This window comes from Notothenia rossii, assembly GCF_949606895.1.
Source record: "Notothenia rossii genome assembly, chromosome: 10".
NCBI classification, from domain to species: domain Eukaryota; kingdom Metazoa; phylum Chordata; class Actinopteri; order Perciformes; family Nototheniidae; genus Notothenia; species Notothenia rossii.
In genome coordinates this window covers 3372059-3389834 of record NC_136908.1, presented here as the reverse complement: position 1 = coordinate 3389834, position 17776 = coordinate 3372059, and the positions used below count along the sequence as shown (strand labels likewise).

At 40.8% G+C, this 17776-nt stretch overlaps 1 protein-coding gene across 2 annotated transcripts in view; it reads left to right on the top strand.

Annotated features, from left to right (window-relative positions):
• ctdp1 (CTD (carboxy-terminal domain, RNA polymerase II, polypeptide A) phosphatase, subunit 1) overlaps positions 1-17776 on the top strand; it is a 113759-nt gene that overhangs the window by 35664 nt on the left and 60319 nt on the right. For both annotated transcript variants that reach the window (XM_079652698.1, XM_079652697.1), the window contains exons 10-11: positions 2356-2580; positions 6425-6578. In XM_079652698.1, the coding sequence (XP_079508824.1) occupies positions 2356-2580; positions 6425-6578 (379 nt within the window). The remainder of the gene's footprint in view (positions 1-2355; positions 2581-6424; positions 6579-17776) is intronic.

Below are 17776 nucleotides of genomic sequence, written 5' to 3'. Positions count from 1 at the left end.
TTCTACATCAAAATGTGTCCCCTCTTCTTCATGTCTCTTCTACATCAACATGTGTCCTCTCTTCTTCATGTCTCTTCTACATCAACATGTGTCCCCTCTTCTCCATGTCTCTTCTACATCAACATGTGTCTCCTCTTCTCCATGTCTCTTCTACATCAAAATGTGTCCCCTCTTCTTCATGTCTCTTCTACATCAACATGTGTCCTCTCTTCTTCATGTCTCTTCTACATCAACATGTGTCCCCTCTTCTCCATGTCTCTTCTACATCAACATGTGTCTCCTCTTCTCCATGTCTCTTCTACATCAACATGTGTCCCCTCTTCTCCATGTCTTTTCTACATCAACATGTGTCCCCTCTTCTTCATGTCTCTTCTACATCAACATGTGTCCCCTCTTCTTCATGTCTCTTCTACATCAACATGTGTCCCCTCTTCTTCATGTCTCTTCTACATCAACATGTGTCCCCTCTTCTTCATGTCTCTTCTACATCAACATGTGTCCCCTCTTCTCCATGTCTCTTCTCCATCAACATGTGTCCCCTCTTCTCCATGTCTCTTCTACATCAACATGTGTCCCCTCTTCTTCATGTCTCTTCTACATCAACATGTGTCCCATCTTCTTCATGTCTCTTCTACATCAACATGTGTCCCCTCTTCTCCATGTCTCTTCTACATCAACATGTGTCCCCTCTTCTTCATGTCTCTTCTACATCAACATGTGTCCCCTCTTCTTCATGTCTCTTCTACATCAACATGTGTCCCCTCTTCTTCATGTCTCTTCTACATCAACATGTGTCCCCTCTTCTTCATGTCTCTTCTACATCAACATGTGTCCCCTCTTCTCCATGTCTCTTCTCCATCAACATGTGTCCCCTCTTCTCCATGTCTCTTCTCCATCAACATGTGTCCCCTCTTCTCCATGTCTCTTCTACATCAACATGTGTCCCCTCTTCTTCATGTTTCTTCTACATCAACATGTGTCCCCTCTTCTTCATGTCTCTTCTACATCAACATGTGTCCCCTCTTCTCCATGTCTCTTCTACATCAACATGTGTCCCCTCTTCTTCATGTCTCTTCTACATCAACATGTGTCCCATCTTCTTCATGTCTCTTCTACATCAACATGTGTCCCCTCTTCTTCATGTCTCTTCTACATCAACATGTGTCCCCTCTTCTTCATGTCTCTTCTACATCAACATGTGTCCCCTCTTCTCCATGTCTCTTCTCCATCAACATGTGTCCCCTCTTCTCCATGTCTCTTCTACATCAACATGTGTCCCCTCTTCTTCATGTCTCTTCTACATCAACATGTGTCCCCTCTTCTTCATGTCTCTTCTACATCAACATGTGTCCCCTCTTCTCCATGTCTCTTCTCCATCAACATGTGTCCCCTCTTCTCCATGTCTCTTCTACATCAACATGTGTCCCCTCTTCTTCATGTCTCTTCTCCATCAACATGTGTCCCCTCTTCTTCATGTCTCTTCTACATCAACACGTGTCCCCTCTTCTTCATGTCTCTTCTACATCAACATGTGTCCCCTCTGTGGAAAGAGACTATGAAAGTGTCAGGAGCAAAGATTCTCTCTCTTTTTGATCCATTTCTATAAAAACCTGTCTGAAAATGAGCTGATCAGATTTTGGCCTCTTTTTGATGTCATAACGATGTTTTGTCTTGTGTAACCATTAGCCAATCAGCAACCAGTAGACGCTAGAAAACAGTAGAAACAGCCTGTCGAAGCCTTCCGAGTAAATCGCCAGAACGCCAACACCTCCTCATCTCCACCGCTCCCATGTTTTCTTTTGTGTTGCCATAAGTTAGTCTCTCTCCGTTTCTGCCCTGGGCTAATGCTAATGCTAATAATGCTAATGCGAAGAAAAGAAAATGGCGGCTTCACAAAACCTTTTAGGAGTTTTACGGGGCGTGGTTTGCAATCCGCCCAGCCAATCAGAAATAGGAACCTTTTTCTCTAGCAGGGTTAGAAAAAAAAGGGGGGTAAAAAAGGTTCTCATTAACTACGGATTTTTTTCGTGTGAGCGCCACATTTTGGAACTATATCGGAACTAAAGTGGGAAAAGTACTGCGCCTCTTGTGTTCTTTTTAACCAAATGTCTCTCAGAGGGGCGTGGGGAGGGGCTCCTTATTCTCATCTAAAGTAACAGACAGAGAATCAGCACTTTGGAAACAGGACTGGGATTATGGGATGCTGCAATGATCTGTTTGGTGTTTCAGCCAATCAGAGACAGGCTCTGTATATATCTGAGACCTGTGATATATTGATGAAAAACAGTTTAATAGAGGACCTTTAACATCTGATGATTATTCTAAACCTGAGATCTTTGTTCTTGTCGTTTAAAGGAGCAACAGTCCAGCAGCCTTCCCTGATATTCAGGGTTCTCTGCAGAAGCATATTTTCCAGCCGGCTCCTATCCTCCTCAGATCCCAATCTGCTGCCCCTGAGGTCCGGACGTACGACCCCGTCACCGGGAAGCTGATCCGCCGGGGCCCTCAGGGGCCGAAGACCCCCTCCTACCTGCAGGGGTCCGGACCCTTCTCTGATCACAGAGACCCGTCAAGTCTCAGGTAAACACAGGAGTGGAGCGGTGTGATATAAGGATGAAATATTGATAAACACCTTTTCCGTGGCAGGTAAACAGCAGGAGTTTGTTTTATAGTTGCCAATTAATTTGTCAGTACTTCTTCTTTTTTTGTGATCACATTTGTATTGAGATTAATACACAACATGTACAACCAAAAGCACAACATTTGTTCTTCTAAAAAAATAACTAAAAGCACATAAGAAAAATTAAAATTAGACAACAGCAATAACTTATAAAATATACAAAAAGCAGAATAAGCTAAAAATAATAACAATAATACAGACAAACAGAAATAAAATAAATAAATAAAACAAACCCAACCCTCTCTCCCAGCACACACACACACACACACACACACACACACACACACACACACACACACACACACACACACACACACACACACACACACACACACACACACACACACACACACACACACACACACACACACACACATACGGTGTTCGCTGTTGGGTGCCTGCAATTTTGTCAGTACTTCTGAATATTAGGCCTTAGTGTGGGTCAAGCTCTAACACATTTCTACACAACTACAAGTCCCATAATGCAAGTTCAAAGCAATTTGATTTGATCGTAATGGCCTAGCTGCAGCAGTAAAAATAAATCAAATGTTCTTGAGTCACAGCTGTGAAGGTGACTCATCGTGTTTTGTCCGGTACCAGCAGGAGGGACGCGTAATGTTCGTTAATTAATTTAATTCGTCACTGATTGCTATTGATATTTAAGTGTACTATTGCTGGACTGACATTAATGGTAATAGCACATCCTCTCCCGATGCATCCGGAAAACCCCTTGGGTGTAGTGCAGGACTTTAACCCGTAGATGCATAAGTGGGTATCTTTTGGACCCGGTGAGGTGGTTTTCTTGAAGTATCTTTGTAATTACATTTTTTAATCATTTCATATTCCAGCTATTCCTCAAAAAACATGTTTTGGATATCATGCCATTTTAAATTTATATTTTATACATTTTAAGAAATTGTAGTTTTTGTATTTCTACCCCAAGCTCCCATAAGTGGTTCAAAAACGACCCGCATGCATTTTCTATGGGATCCAATGGGAACCTTTGATTCTTATCACCTGTTGCTGTCAGGAATACATTCGCTGTAGGACACAGATGACATCACAAGTGACACCTCTCAGGAAGATTATTTCACACAGCAAGATCTGATACCTGTTAGCATAATAATAATAATAATAATACATTATATTTGTATAAGGCTTTTTCAAGGACTCAAAATCGCTTTACAATATAAGGGAAGGTTAGGGTGGGGGGGGGTATAGGACTATCAAACTTGATCAACCGGCATGGATCGATGGGGGGGTGGGCTATGAGTAGACAAGAGGAGAAGAGATGAGTTTTGAAAAGGGACTGGAATACTGTAAGGGTCTCAGAATAGCGGAGATCTTTGCATAGATATGTTCAAAACTGTTTTTTTCAAAATGTAAAGTGATTTTTCTTAACCAAAATGACATAAAAACACATTATTCTAATACGGGTCCTTTTTGACCCACTTAAGGAAGAGTGTAGGATCCAGTCACTCGTGCATCTACGGGTTAAAGAAAGTCATGAGAGTTATGCTCCTCTGTTTAGTATTGACAGTAGAATGGTATTATATCTGATCTTAAATATTGATTTGTCCTCTGGGCCTCGTTTCCTCCCTGAACTGAAACAGCTGTTTTATCGGTGCTACACGACTTAATTTCCCTCAGTGGAGACAAGCAGTGTCCTCAGCGCTCAACTGAGAAACAATAACTCCCAAACAAGCTTTTATTGTATGTAATATTTATAGCATTGACACCAAGTAGCTCCCAAACAAGCCTCTATGCTGTGTTAATACACGTATCAGCACTCTGGGTCCATAAGGAGCCGAGTAAATCCAGGATACTTTAACAGTGTGAAATATTAATTAAAAAAAAAGCATTTTGCAAATGTTTGATTTTACGGTCATGTCCTCATTCAATTTCCAGCGTCCATCATTTTGTCATGCTAGCTTTAGGCAATAGCATAGGTCTCCGATATATAAACATATATAAAAAACATGTCTATGAAGTGTTTTGCTCAAAATACCAAACAGATCACCCATTCTAGATTATGAATTCCAGTATGGAGCTCAAAGGCTTTCTCTCTTGCCGGTTATACCACAAGGTGAGTTCCTTTTTACTTCCTGCTTCTTCACACACATGCTCTCCAGTACAGGTTAGCTCTGAGTGTTAGCGATGCTAATGTAAACACCGACCATATTACGTCCAAAACAAAAGCCAGCCTACATTTCAGATATTACGTCATATCGGACGCAAATCTGGATCAACTCCGTTGTCCCCCGTTTTTAGAGATTTGGGTACGGATGAAAAGAGAGAGGGTTTTATTTTCTGACGCTGCGTGAGTTCCCCGACACACCGGGGACACATCTTTATGTATAAAAGGTGCATTTTGCATGATAGGTCCTCTTTAATGCTAAAGAAGAGCAAGGTCTTAACCGGATAACAGGGATGCTGCGCCCTCTTACTTACAAAAATACTGCCAGAAAACAATATTTATGTTCGTCAAAACTGTATAATTGCTCAAAAAATATGAAAATCGTGTAAAATAGACTTTCAGACGGTGCTCCTTCGTTGCGTTATTGTTTACGTCTTTTTGTACACGGACGGCGAGAATGTATTACCTTTTCATTATAATGGAAACCTCACATTAGAATACAACATGTGATTCTGTATTCATATTGTGCTTTCCCCACTCCTCAGGCTCTCCGCGGGGTCTTAAAAAGTATTAAAAGTTGATAAATCCATTTAGCGGAAATGAAGGCTATTAAAAATATTAAACAGCAATTTCCAAGGTATTACATTTTGTAGCTTGTTTTCAATAAGTATATAAATTGTCCAAAGAGAAGGTCAGTTTACGCCGGTTGCTAAGCAACATCGTTATGGGGAAATGCAAGTCCGCGTCCAAATGGTTGGTAGATAAGGAGGAAGGACAATCAATGCTGTATATAGTCAATGTGAGGTGAAGTGTGTCGCCAAGGTAACCGGTTAAAACTTGAAGTGGCGATGAGGTCTTGGAAAGGGTCTTAAAAGGTTTTACATGTGACTTCAGGATTCCTGCACATACCCTGCTCCTGTAGTGTCTGTTTAAAGCTTGTGTGCATGTCAATGGTCAGCAAAGCATACAAAGAGTGAAGCACTAGAGCTAGTGGAATAAAAAGTCATTTAGGCAATCTCTCTTCACCGACAGTCACAGTGGCTTAAAATGTGTTTTAATAGAGCATAACTACAATGTAATTAATTATCACAAGTTTAACATTGGCCCACGTAATTCATGGATTAGTGGCTTTATGGAGTTTTCAGGGAGTTGCATAAACTTGGATTTTTAGCATCAAAGAAGATCTGTTTAATTAAGCGCTGCCGGGAGGAAGTAACCCGCATAAGATTTACATCTAATAGATAATTAGAGACAGAGAATCTTCTCACTTCTGCAGCTCCAGCCTTCACTTTCTCACCCTAAACTCATCCTCTGCAGAGTGTGTGAGATGTTAGAAATGTGCTGATTGCGTACAGTGTTTTCAAATGAATGCTGCTCCCATTTCAAGATAACAAACAGGTTTGCAAAAGCACTTCACGTAGAAGGACGAAGAAAGACAATGAAAGCTCTTAACCGACCATATCAAACCTTTTATCTTAACCTGTAAACAGAATCAAAACTAGAATCAGGGAAATCATATTTGTAATGTATTTTATTATCTATAAAACTGCACTAAATCATATCAGCATTGTTATTCATGCTGATTTCTTTGTTATTTATTCCAACAGAGGAGCTTCATCGAGCCAGCAGGATGGAGCGGACGGATCGAGCCGAGACGACGAGCAGCCCGGTCCGTCTCGAAGGAAACGTCAGCCGAGCATGTCTGAAACCATGCCGCTGTACACACTCTGCAAGGAGGACCTGGAGAGCATGGACCGAGAGGTGAGTCAGACGGGAGATATAGAATAAGGTCACACCTATAGTCCACTTCTTTGGTGAAATGCTGTTCAACCATTAGCCACGTTCACACCGCAGTACTTTTCCCACTTTAGTTCCGATATAGTTCCAAAATGTCGCGTTCACACCAAAAGAGCCGGAACTAAAATGAGTTCATGAGAACCTTTTCACCCCGTTTTCAGTCCCTGCTAGAGAGCAGGGACTTTCGTGGGATAAAAAGGTTCCTATTTCTGATTGGCTGGGCGGAATGCAAACCACGCCCCGTCAAACTCCCAAAAAGTTTTGTGAAGCCGCCATTTTATTATCCTTGCATTAGCATGATTAGCATTAGCATTAGCCCAGCGCAGAAACGCAGAGAGACTAACTTATGGCAACACAATAAAACACACGCCGTGAAGTTGTTTGCGCTCTATTTTGGTTTCATCTGACCATATGACATTCTCCCAATCCTCTTCTGGATCATCTAAATGCTCTCTAGCAAACTTCAGACGGGCCTGGACATGTACTGGCTTAAGCAGGGGGACACGTCTGGCACTGCAGGATTTGAGTCCCTGGCGGCGTAGTGTGTTACTGATGGTAGCCTTTGTTACTTTGGTACCAGCTCTCTGCAGGTCATTGACTAGGTCCCCCCGTGTGGTTCTGGGATCTTTGCTCAACGTTCTTGTTTCTCATTTTGACCCCACGGGGTGAGATCTTGCGTGGAGCCCCAGATCGAAGGAGATTATCAGTGGTCCTGTATGTCTTCCATTTTCTAATAGTTGCTCCCACAGTTGATTTCTTCACACCAAGCTGCTTACCTATTGCAGATTCAGTCTTCCCAGCCTGGTGCAGGTCTACCATTTTGTTTCTGGTGTCCTTTGACAGCTCTTTGGTCTTGGCCATAGTGGAGTTTGGAGTGTGACTGTTTGAGGTTGTGGACAGGTGTCTTTTATACTGATAACGAGTTCAAACAGGTGCCATTAATACAGTTAACAAGTGGAGGACAGAGGAGGCTCTTAAAGAAGAAGTTACAGGTCTGTGAGAGACAGAAATCTTGTTTGTTTGTAGGTGACCAAATACTTATTTTCCACCATAATTTGCAAATCAATTCTTTAAAAATCAGACAATGTGATTTTCTGGATCTTTTTCTTCTTCTCATTCTGTCTCTCATAGTTGAGGTATACCTAGGATGAAAATTACAGGCCTCTCATCTTTTTAAGTGGGAGAACTTGCACAATTGGTGGCTGACTAAATACTTGTTTGCCCCACTGTATAATGAGAGACGTTCTGCAGTCAGGAGGAGGTTTCACCGACGACAGGTGGCTCTGATTTTAATTTTAGGATGAACCGCTCCAGAGTTCACTAGCAAGCGGGCCGAGACCAGCTCTTTTCACATCAGAGGTCTCGGACTGTGTTCACACCAACACAACGACCTGCACTAAGCTGTTAAACGCACCAGAACGGACTATACAAGGCTGGCGGGAATGCGACCTAACTCTCAAAAACAAAAATAAAAAAATGGTTCATTAACCTGTTAATCCCTGAGCCTGTTTTTCAGGTCTCAGGCTCAAAAAAGACATTCCCAGAACAAATGACCATATCTTCCCTTCTAAAAGGGGTAAATTAATCATCTTTCTTCTCAAAGCAATGATACACCTCTGAGTTGGATGTAGAAAAGTCAGAATCAATATAGATGTTTTTATTTTAAAGTAAATTCAGATTGAACATAGTAAAAAAAAAATGTAAATGATAGTGTCCGTCCAAAAAAAAAAACATTACTTATAGTGAAAACCACCCTTGAATGATGGGATAGTAGAGTAAAAGCTTTAGGAATCCAAACTATAACATATAAGAAGTACCCTGAATCAAGATTGATGCAAAACAAGTGACATTTGACCTCTTTAGAGAGGTTTAGAAAAAACCCCACTTCTGGGGTCATTTGGGTGGATTTTCCATTTCTCTGGAACCCATTGGTCGATTTTTATGATTGACACCTTTTTAACCGTTAGAGCCAGAGAATCGAGGGGAGGTTCCTAAATCTACATACACATTACCATTGAGGAGTGAGAGTGATGCACACGCAGTTTGCCCAAACTAAAAGCTATGTTACGCTCTGAAAACGGCGGGGGGGGGGGGGGGTAGCGTAGTAATCCGCTTCAACACGTGTATTTCGTTGTATTCAAGGCATTACTTTTGTTATTCTACAGTGTTGTTGTTTTATAGTTATTTGTTAATGTATACGACCCAATTTGTGTTCTTTGAAATTGAAAAGGACATTGCATTGTGTTTGTTACTTTGGCTTGGCTTTCTATTTTTTATGGAGATGCTTTTATTTTGAAGGGGAGTTAGCGCTGTTGACAGGAAGTTGTTATTGCTATGGAAACAACGTGACGGAGATTAACGAAGAAAAGTCATATCGACATAGGATATAAAGGCGAAGAAAGTAAACGATAAAGTTTATGGTTAAGTGTTAGCACCCCCCAAAGAGGCACAAGTTCTTACGTTGATATTGGAGATTTCAATAAATTCAATTTGCCGCAGTGCAGCAAGGCTGCCCAAAAAAACGGAACCAAAAACGAATATCTATATATAATAATATATATTTCTTGCAAGATGTTGTGGGGCTTAACAGGTTAAGAGTAAGAGCAGGAAGAATGTGATTTGAATGAGTCTATTGCGTATGCAGAGAAGCAGATATTACATGTTGATCAGTGGAAAAACGATATATTATATAAAAAACTCAGCAGGGATTCTGAGTTGGTGTTTTTCGTGGGTTTTATTTCCTTTGCCAGCTCACAGCGGGATATAAGTGCATCCACCTGCAGAATTACCGCTCTGTCGGAGGGCCGAACTGCAATTTCCCACAATCAAATAACCTTTGACAATGTCACCGTAAACATCTTGATTTACTGACGCCGTGCTGTAATGTTCTGCTCCTTTCCACCTCTTCGTTTGGACTTCCTGCTCTACTTCACCTCTGATCTGCTTTCTTTTGCAGACCTGCAATGAAGTATTTATTGTGTTTGCAAACGAACATCAAAAAGGATTATAACACGTGACCTAACAAAGTTACAAAGCGCTTCACATAGCAAACAAAAAACACATTAAATGTTATATAAATTATCATAACTGTAAGAGAATGAAAGCCCTGTAATATAAGCTTATTTTAGACAAGGAACTTATTTTATATTTTATTAATTGTTTTGATTGTTTAAGTGGCAAAGAAGTGCCTTGTGGCTTACTTACTGCACATTACAAGTATTTTGCAATTAAACTTTACACTGTTATTGGTAGTTGCATGGTGTGTAAATGCTGAGATACACTTAATAATATTTCTACGGAAACATTATTAACATGTTATTACACAGCTTAGTTGAATACTCGATTCTGATTGTTCAATATGGATTTTTCCGAGGTTGTTAAGTAAGGGATAATGTGCAGCGAGGCGGTCATTATGGGTAAAAGAACACCCGACAGGCTTTTTATTGATTTAAAAAATAGTATTATTGATTTAAAAAGTAGTTTTATTTATTTAAAATGACATGCATCCGCTAAGAAAAATAGTCCCTTGTTACCGTTTGAACTACGTAGCAACGTCAGGAACTGCTTCGATAGCGTTTTGCTGCACACTGAATATGTTTTTTCCGTTTGATGTCTATGTCTGGACCGTTGCGCAAAAAGGACCGCAGCTCAGTGTTGAGGGTTTCTGCCCCGTTGCTGTCAAACTGGTGTTTTTTTCTTTTTAAATCAGCCAGTCTTTAAATAGTTTCATAGCCCATAATGTCGTCCGTCTTTTCGCCTCTCTTACTTCTCCGCTGTTTCTTGTCCCTTTTGTCTTTTTCTTTTCTTCGCTGGGGACTCATCAGCCACTAACCATTCATCCAAATGACTGTGCTCTCCAAATATATTACAATTAATATTAAAATCCTCCATGTTGCTCTCAGACGGGAGACAAAGGAAAACTAAAGACAAGCAAACAGTTTGAAAAGCTTTCCAGCCAAACTGCACACAGTTCAATCGACCGGACTTCTTTGTGAGCGTCCTTAACAACGGCCAATAACGGCCCGTCCACACAGCGGCGTGCGTTGAAGCTTCAACGCTTCTGCCTATCCATTTTGAATGGGGTGACGTCACGCTTCGCCGAACTGCATTGTGGGGAGCGTAGCTACGCGTTGCTCGCTTGAAGCTTGGACGGAAGCGTCAGCCAATCAAATCCCGTTTATGAAAATCTGCCAGTACAACTGCTAGCCAATCAAACCGCGTGTATGCTGCGAGTAGTGAATCACCCGGTGCTGTACGATCAGCCTCTGTTCATCTACCGGGATACAAACAGGAGGAGCCAGGCGTGGAGGGAGGTGGCAGAGATAGTGGGTGAAACTGGTAGGTTTTCGCCTGTTTGGGGAGTTTATATCCAGTGTACCTCGTTTAAACATTGAATGAACAGCTAGCAGGCATAGACAGTATATATAGCTAGCATGGAATGCTAGCATTTGGCTTTGTATGTCGGGGGCGGGAGATTCATGTGATTGGTTGTTGGTCGCGTTGACTCCCCAAGCTTCAGACACGCCCACCGCCAAGCGTCAACGCACGCTGCTGTGTGGACGCTCCGTAAATCCTTGACAGCGGTCTGTCTGTTCTGGATTAACAACGTGTCGCGTGTTCTGAATTGACCAATCAGAATAGAGTATTCAACTAAGCCATGTAATAATACTCGATAACACACCGCTGCTAAGCAAAATAATGACCAAGATCAAGACTTTTTAAAATAATGACGCCTCGCTGCACCTTATCCCTTTTTAATTAGAGTTCACAGCATGCATTTATTTTTGAGCAAAAACCTCCAGAGATCCTATTTTTTCGTAGTTTAAGATATGTATGATTTAAATTTGCTATGTGTCTTTAATGTTAAATTAACTCATGGTTATTTATTTTCATAATTGTAAAAAACAATGATTATCACATATATTGACGTAAGTCCTGTGCACTTACATTTTGATTTTACAATAACTTTCCCTACAAAACGTGACTTCTACAAGAGCAACCACAGTTATTCTGAAATCAAACCAATTTCCAATAAATTACAGTATTTCCGTGGTCATGAAACAAGGATTTTTCCAGTGTAATTTGATGGTTTTGTTCTATTTTTTATTGTAATATCTCAGACTGAAGGCCTGTGTGCAGTTTGCCACGCCATCAAATCTTGTCATTTGCTTTGTATCCTTCTCTTATGTTTCTCCTTCCTTATTTTCCTACTTTTTCTGCCGTCCTCGGAGGCAGGTGAAGTGATTACTAAAGTCTGAGAGCTCTGCACCTCCTGCTCGGATAATACTCCTTAATGGAGTAGTTGCAATTCTGATAATGCTTCGGCGGGGGGGAAATGTGCTGAGCAGCTCCTTGAGATCTGTGAGGGCCCCTCAGCGGGTGATTACTCTGAAGAAAGAGCTTCATCGCTCCTTCACCTGGGATTTGACATGTGCCAAGAAATGAAGTCACGTGTCGGTTAGGCGTCATTATACTTTCCCTTTTGCATATAAACGGAAAACTACATGGGAAATATGCATGATACGGTTTTAAAAATAAATCCAAAATGACCTGAGAGGTTAAAAGTATGCAATATGCTGTACTGAAGTGTTTATTTAAAGCACTACATGGGTTTTTTCATAAGATTTTCTAGATATTATAGCAACTTGGCGCTCCAAAAATCATGTTTTTTTTATTATATTTCATATTTTAATTGCAATGGATCCTGCAAGCCACAGTATGATCATCTCCCCTCACACCTACAGAGTTTTTTTTTTATCATCTTTCAGTTTGTAGTCTCATAAATATTAATATTATTCCCCATTATTTCCAGGTGCAGCATTGGGATATGTTAGTGGTGAAATATACATAACCATACGGCCATGAATACCAATTTTTGTTGTTCTATTCGTGTCCATATAAATACATGCTGAGCATAGGAAAGTCATGCTTAGACAGGTCATTAAGTAAAGATATAATGGGGCAAAAGATAAGATTCACCACGTGTTAAACAACAAATGGAAAGTAAGAAATGTATGCTCCTACAAGGCTGATTTAGTAAATGTACTAACTAACTGACGTCCAGAAATATGCAGGCTCTGTTATGCTTTCCTTTCCTGTCGTGTGTTTTATAGGTTTGTGTAAAGTTCCCTCCAGTATTTAATACATTTGTTCAGCTCTTGTTCTGTCTTGGCTCATGCTATACCCTTCCACTTAGTTTCTATCAAATCTGTCTAGTAATTTTCCATAATTCTGACAGGACAAACAAACAAACTAGAACCTCCTTGGCTTACTCTCCTTAAACCTTTAGCTCAAACATGGTTATAGATCCTTCTAGAAAACGGTACTTTGTTAAATGAAATCTAATTGAATGATCTGGATGTCAGCGTGATTGGTCATGCTTTGAATGACGAAGAGACGTCTGTTAATGAGATGCAAAACAGCCTGCCTGGTTATTAACTCAATTGAAGTGAAGTACGTTCGTAGCGGCAAGTCTTTCTGTAAATACACTTTCTTCTTCTTTTACATCTTTCTCGCACACTTATGTTGGAAGAGGACGCATGGTTGCATCATATATCGTCTAAAAAGGCTTGACCTAGAATATTGCCAAAGCTACCATTTAACATTTCTCTTTACGTTTGATATCCACATCTCCAACATGCTTTCAAGATGCTGTTTGATAAGATCTTTTCTCGGTGTTTGAGATTGAAGCTTTGACATTTAAATTAGAGAATCGTATTATTCTAGGTCCATCGTCTCATAGCAGTTCAATCAGGAGAGACTAGGGCTGCTCGATTATGGCTAAAATCATAATCTCGATTATTTGGGTCAACAATTGAGATCAATTGGTTAACAGTTGATTACCCTGAACTTTAAGTATAATTCAATTGAAAAACCAATAAAAAAAAGTATTATTTTTTTTTTTTAAATAAATAATAATAATTTTAAAAAATCGTTTTATTTTGATTATGTTTTTTCATAATCGTTGCAAGCCAAAATCGTAATTGTGATTAAAATACGATTTAATTGAGCAGCCCTACGAGAGACTTCATTTTGTTTAAAGAACATTTATTGACACATGTCATATGATAAATGTTCTTTGTCGATTAGACCCCGATCCTAAAATCGTATATCTAAAGGGGGAAATGCAGCCTTGAGATATAGGGAACCCCCCGGGGTCTAGACACTGGTGATGATGCTGAAGATCTGGATTTGATGAGGAGATGGGATGAAGAGGGGATGTGATGAGGTCTTTGGATTAGCTCTCCTGGCTCTGGATAGGATGAAAGGAGGTGGATCGGGAGGAGGCATGAACACCTGAAATCACAGCTGACTGCAGGAGAGAGGAGAACCATTTTAAAGTTTAGCTGCAGCGTGGTGATTGGCTGCTGGAGAATGAGGTGAAAGGTAATAGGTTCAAGAGAACGCTGATTATAAGCAGCTGCGTAGTGAATGTATACCAGTCTTCCTGAAAGAACTTGCACTGAGCTTCAGATAAACACACTTTTTGGGTTATTTACAGTTTTACTTTTGTATTTTTGGCAATGTATTTCAATGTTTCTTCTTGGACACTATTTATTATGAATATGATTGCTGTGATGTCCTTTTTTGCGTCAAATTAATTATACAAACGGAGTTAATTGTTGGCTTACCAGAGTTGTAACTGTCTAGCATAGTTGTGACTGTGGTACTTTTTTTGCATCCATGCATGTGAGGTTTTATCAGTAGAAATGCAAAAGCTAAGAGAGTAACAGAAAGAAGCGATAGATCAAATATTGTATATCTATGGAGTTTGGTAGTTAGTTAATTTCTGATCTGTAAATTGTCAGAACCAACTGTGTTCATTTAGGTCAAGTCTTAAAGAAATAGTTGAATCAAGTCCCTGGTGTTTTCACGTTGAATAAATCAGAACATATAAAGTATTTTTTAAGCCTTTAAAATTAATTAAATGAGCTTTGCCAGATCCAATAGACAGGTCAGTGCCTTTCTATGCAACAAAAACAACCAGACTGGATCAAATATAATCAAATATTCCCTTCGTTCTTATCTGTGAACTTCTCTCACACTCAATCGCTCTAAATGTCACATTATCACATTGAGTGCTGCTGGTGTTCTGGGGAACAATGGCCGGCGTGATCACTGAACATCCCATTAACCATTTCCATCTTCAACTATCATCGTGCTACATTAGCGAGAAGTTGGCCTTTAATTAAGACTGAAAATGAATGTCAAGTCCATGCTACCATGACGATGTTTTGTTGCGTAATAGTACCAATTAAAGGTGGGGTAGGTAAGAATAGAGAAACCAGCTCTAGTGCGCTAGAATTTGAAACTATGCAGCGGGAAAAGAAATCTGCCCCTTCCTTCAGACTTCCTCACAGAGCCCCTCCTCAAACACACACGAACGCGCACATGACCAATGAGGGCACGAGATAAGTTTGTGCACAGATGGAAGGCTGACAGGCAGGTAGGCCATCCAGTTACTTTAGCCGGGCCGGCTCAGATGATTGGTCGAGCTTTTTACAGCGCCACGGCTTCCAGAGATGATATTTGTTATGTATTTATTGTCAAAGCATTTAATGTATTCATTGCTATCGGGATGTTAAGAGCATTCCATGGAATATAACAACAAGTGTTTCTGAAGTGAATTACCTACCCCACCTTTTAATAAAACAGCACATTGACCTTTGTGGTTCAGATAGGAGATCAATAAAAAATGCAACAACTACTTTTCTGAAAGTGATGACAGAGAGCAGATACTTTCTTTGGGCAGAAGATGAATAATTGCCACATTAGTGAACAGTTATTGTGATTTGGCAAATGTTCAGCAGTGGTGGACCCTTATGAAGTTGTTAAACATCCATCTTTTCCACATAAAAGAACATAATACCCCATTATTATCAGTCCAAATCCATTCACTTGTGCTCAAAACCATCCACCATCAAAACTATTCAATTCAGTCATCTCGCCAACAATGACTCAGAGTTGCTCATTTCCACAACATCATCATAACATTTGCATTCATTTGAATAGTCACGAAGAATATGCCACATGCTCTCCTTTTCAAATACTATATATTATTGAAGCGAAGGGGACAGAAAGAGCCTTTCACGGTCTCACGATCCACGCTCACTAGATGCAATCGCACAAAAGGCCTGACCCAGTAACTGACACTATGTACCTTCTCGGGATTAATAATAGAAACACAATTTTCCGTGTGCCTCCTACTGCACTCGGCATGGCGTCTAATGAGCACACACACTGATGGGATCTTTAGAGAAATGCCTCGCTTTTGCTATAGCTGCTGTATATGAAGGATACATTGTGCTGCAGCCATGACGGTTACATCTCCAAACGAGAAAGTGAGGCTGTTGTGTTTCATTGAAGCACTCAAAACAGACACATTTACTTCCTAGAGGCACTTTCACACCAACGCGTTTTCAGGGCCGGCTCGGAGCTGTAGCCCGAAAAGTATCGTTTTTTGCTATTCACACCGCAGCGGCGCCGCCTCTTAGCTCCGGAATCCGGTTCGTTTCCAGCTCCAAAAAATTGTCGGTCTAGAAGCAAGACTCCGGAGCTAAGAGGCGGCGTCGCTTACGTCTCTCTTACGTCGAGGCGTGCAGGAAACTAAACCCACCTCCCGTGAACATGGGTCGACTGAAGAGTCTCGTCATGCCTGCCTACTAGGGGTGTAACGGTACCCGTACCGAAATTATTCGGTACGGGCCCTTCGGTTCGGTACACGTGTATACCGAAGTGTACCGAACGAATATAACGTAAAAAATTGAGAACGTAAACAACTTCTTGGAAGTGATCTCAGGTGCTGCGTCGCAACATTCAGAGTAATTTGCTCACATTGGGTTCAACGCTTCATAGAGCGAGCAAGCCATTTCATTGGACAAGAGGCATACTATGAGAGCTGGTCACAGGGATGCGTTCAAATGTAGTCAGTAATTTGAGGAACTGTCGAAATGGCGAACGCAGATAAAGTTGAGCTCGAAAATTCTCCAGCATCATTGAAGTCTCTAGTTTGGGAACATTTTGGTTTTGCAGTTACGTACAAGGATGACGGACAAAGACAGGTGGACCGAACCAAAGCTGTTTGTCAGCATTGTTCAACTAAAATTGTTTACGCTGCTGGCAATAAATCAAACTTGCACACTCATTTGAAAAGGCATCACCCGAACGTGAATATCACCGGTACCAAAAGAAAAAAGACTGAAGTGCAAACCCAATTCCCGCTAGCATTTAAGCCTCCACCACTCGCAACAAGTTCAGACCGAGCCAAAGCTATTACAAAAACCAAATATCCTTATGTTGCCATGTTAGCAAAGCGCTACCTGGCTGTATCCGCTACCTCTGTCCCTAGAGAGGGTGTTCTCCACAGCAGGAGACATTGTTAGTTCCAGCAGATCTGCCCTTTCAGCAAGCAATGTGGACAAGTTCATCTTTAAAATACAATGACAAGCAAGTCCTAATGTCAAACTGGCTGCTTAGGTAAAGTTCAAATACAGATTATTTCAGTTCATGGAAATGCTGCACCTTAATGTTCATTTTATTATATTTTGTATTTATTTGAGTGATTATTCACAGTTTAATAATAATAATTAAAAAAATATATATATATATTTTATGTTTAACCGTTCATAGGAGCTTTCACACCGGAGTACTTTTCCAAGTATAGTTCCGATAGTTCTTGAAATGTTGCATTCACACCAAAACAATCCGGAAGATAGTCCCCGCTAGAGAGCAGGTACTTTCATGGGAGAAAAAAGTTCCCATTTCTGATTGGCTGGGCGGATTGCAAACCACAGCCATAAAACTCTGAAAAGTTTTTGTGAAGCCGCCATTCTATTTGATGGCATTAGCATTATTAGCATTAGCCAAGCGCACCAACGCAGAGAGACTAACTTATGGCAACACAAAAGAAAACATGGGAGCGGTGGAGATGAGGAGGTGTCGGCGTTCTGGCGATTTACTCGGAAGGCTTCAGTCCCCAACTCCGGGGACTTCGGGTGGCAGTATACGCCGTGAAGTGGTTTGCGGCCTGCCATTAAACCCGAAGAAGAAGAAGAAGAAGTGACGTCAGCGGCTTCATTTGCGTAATACTCCCTCAGGGACTTATTCCGGTGTGAACGCGATCTGCTCTTTAGTTCATCAGAACTAAAGAGTTCTGATGAACT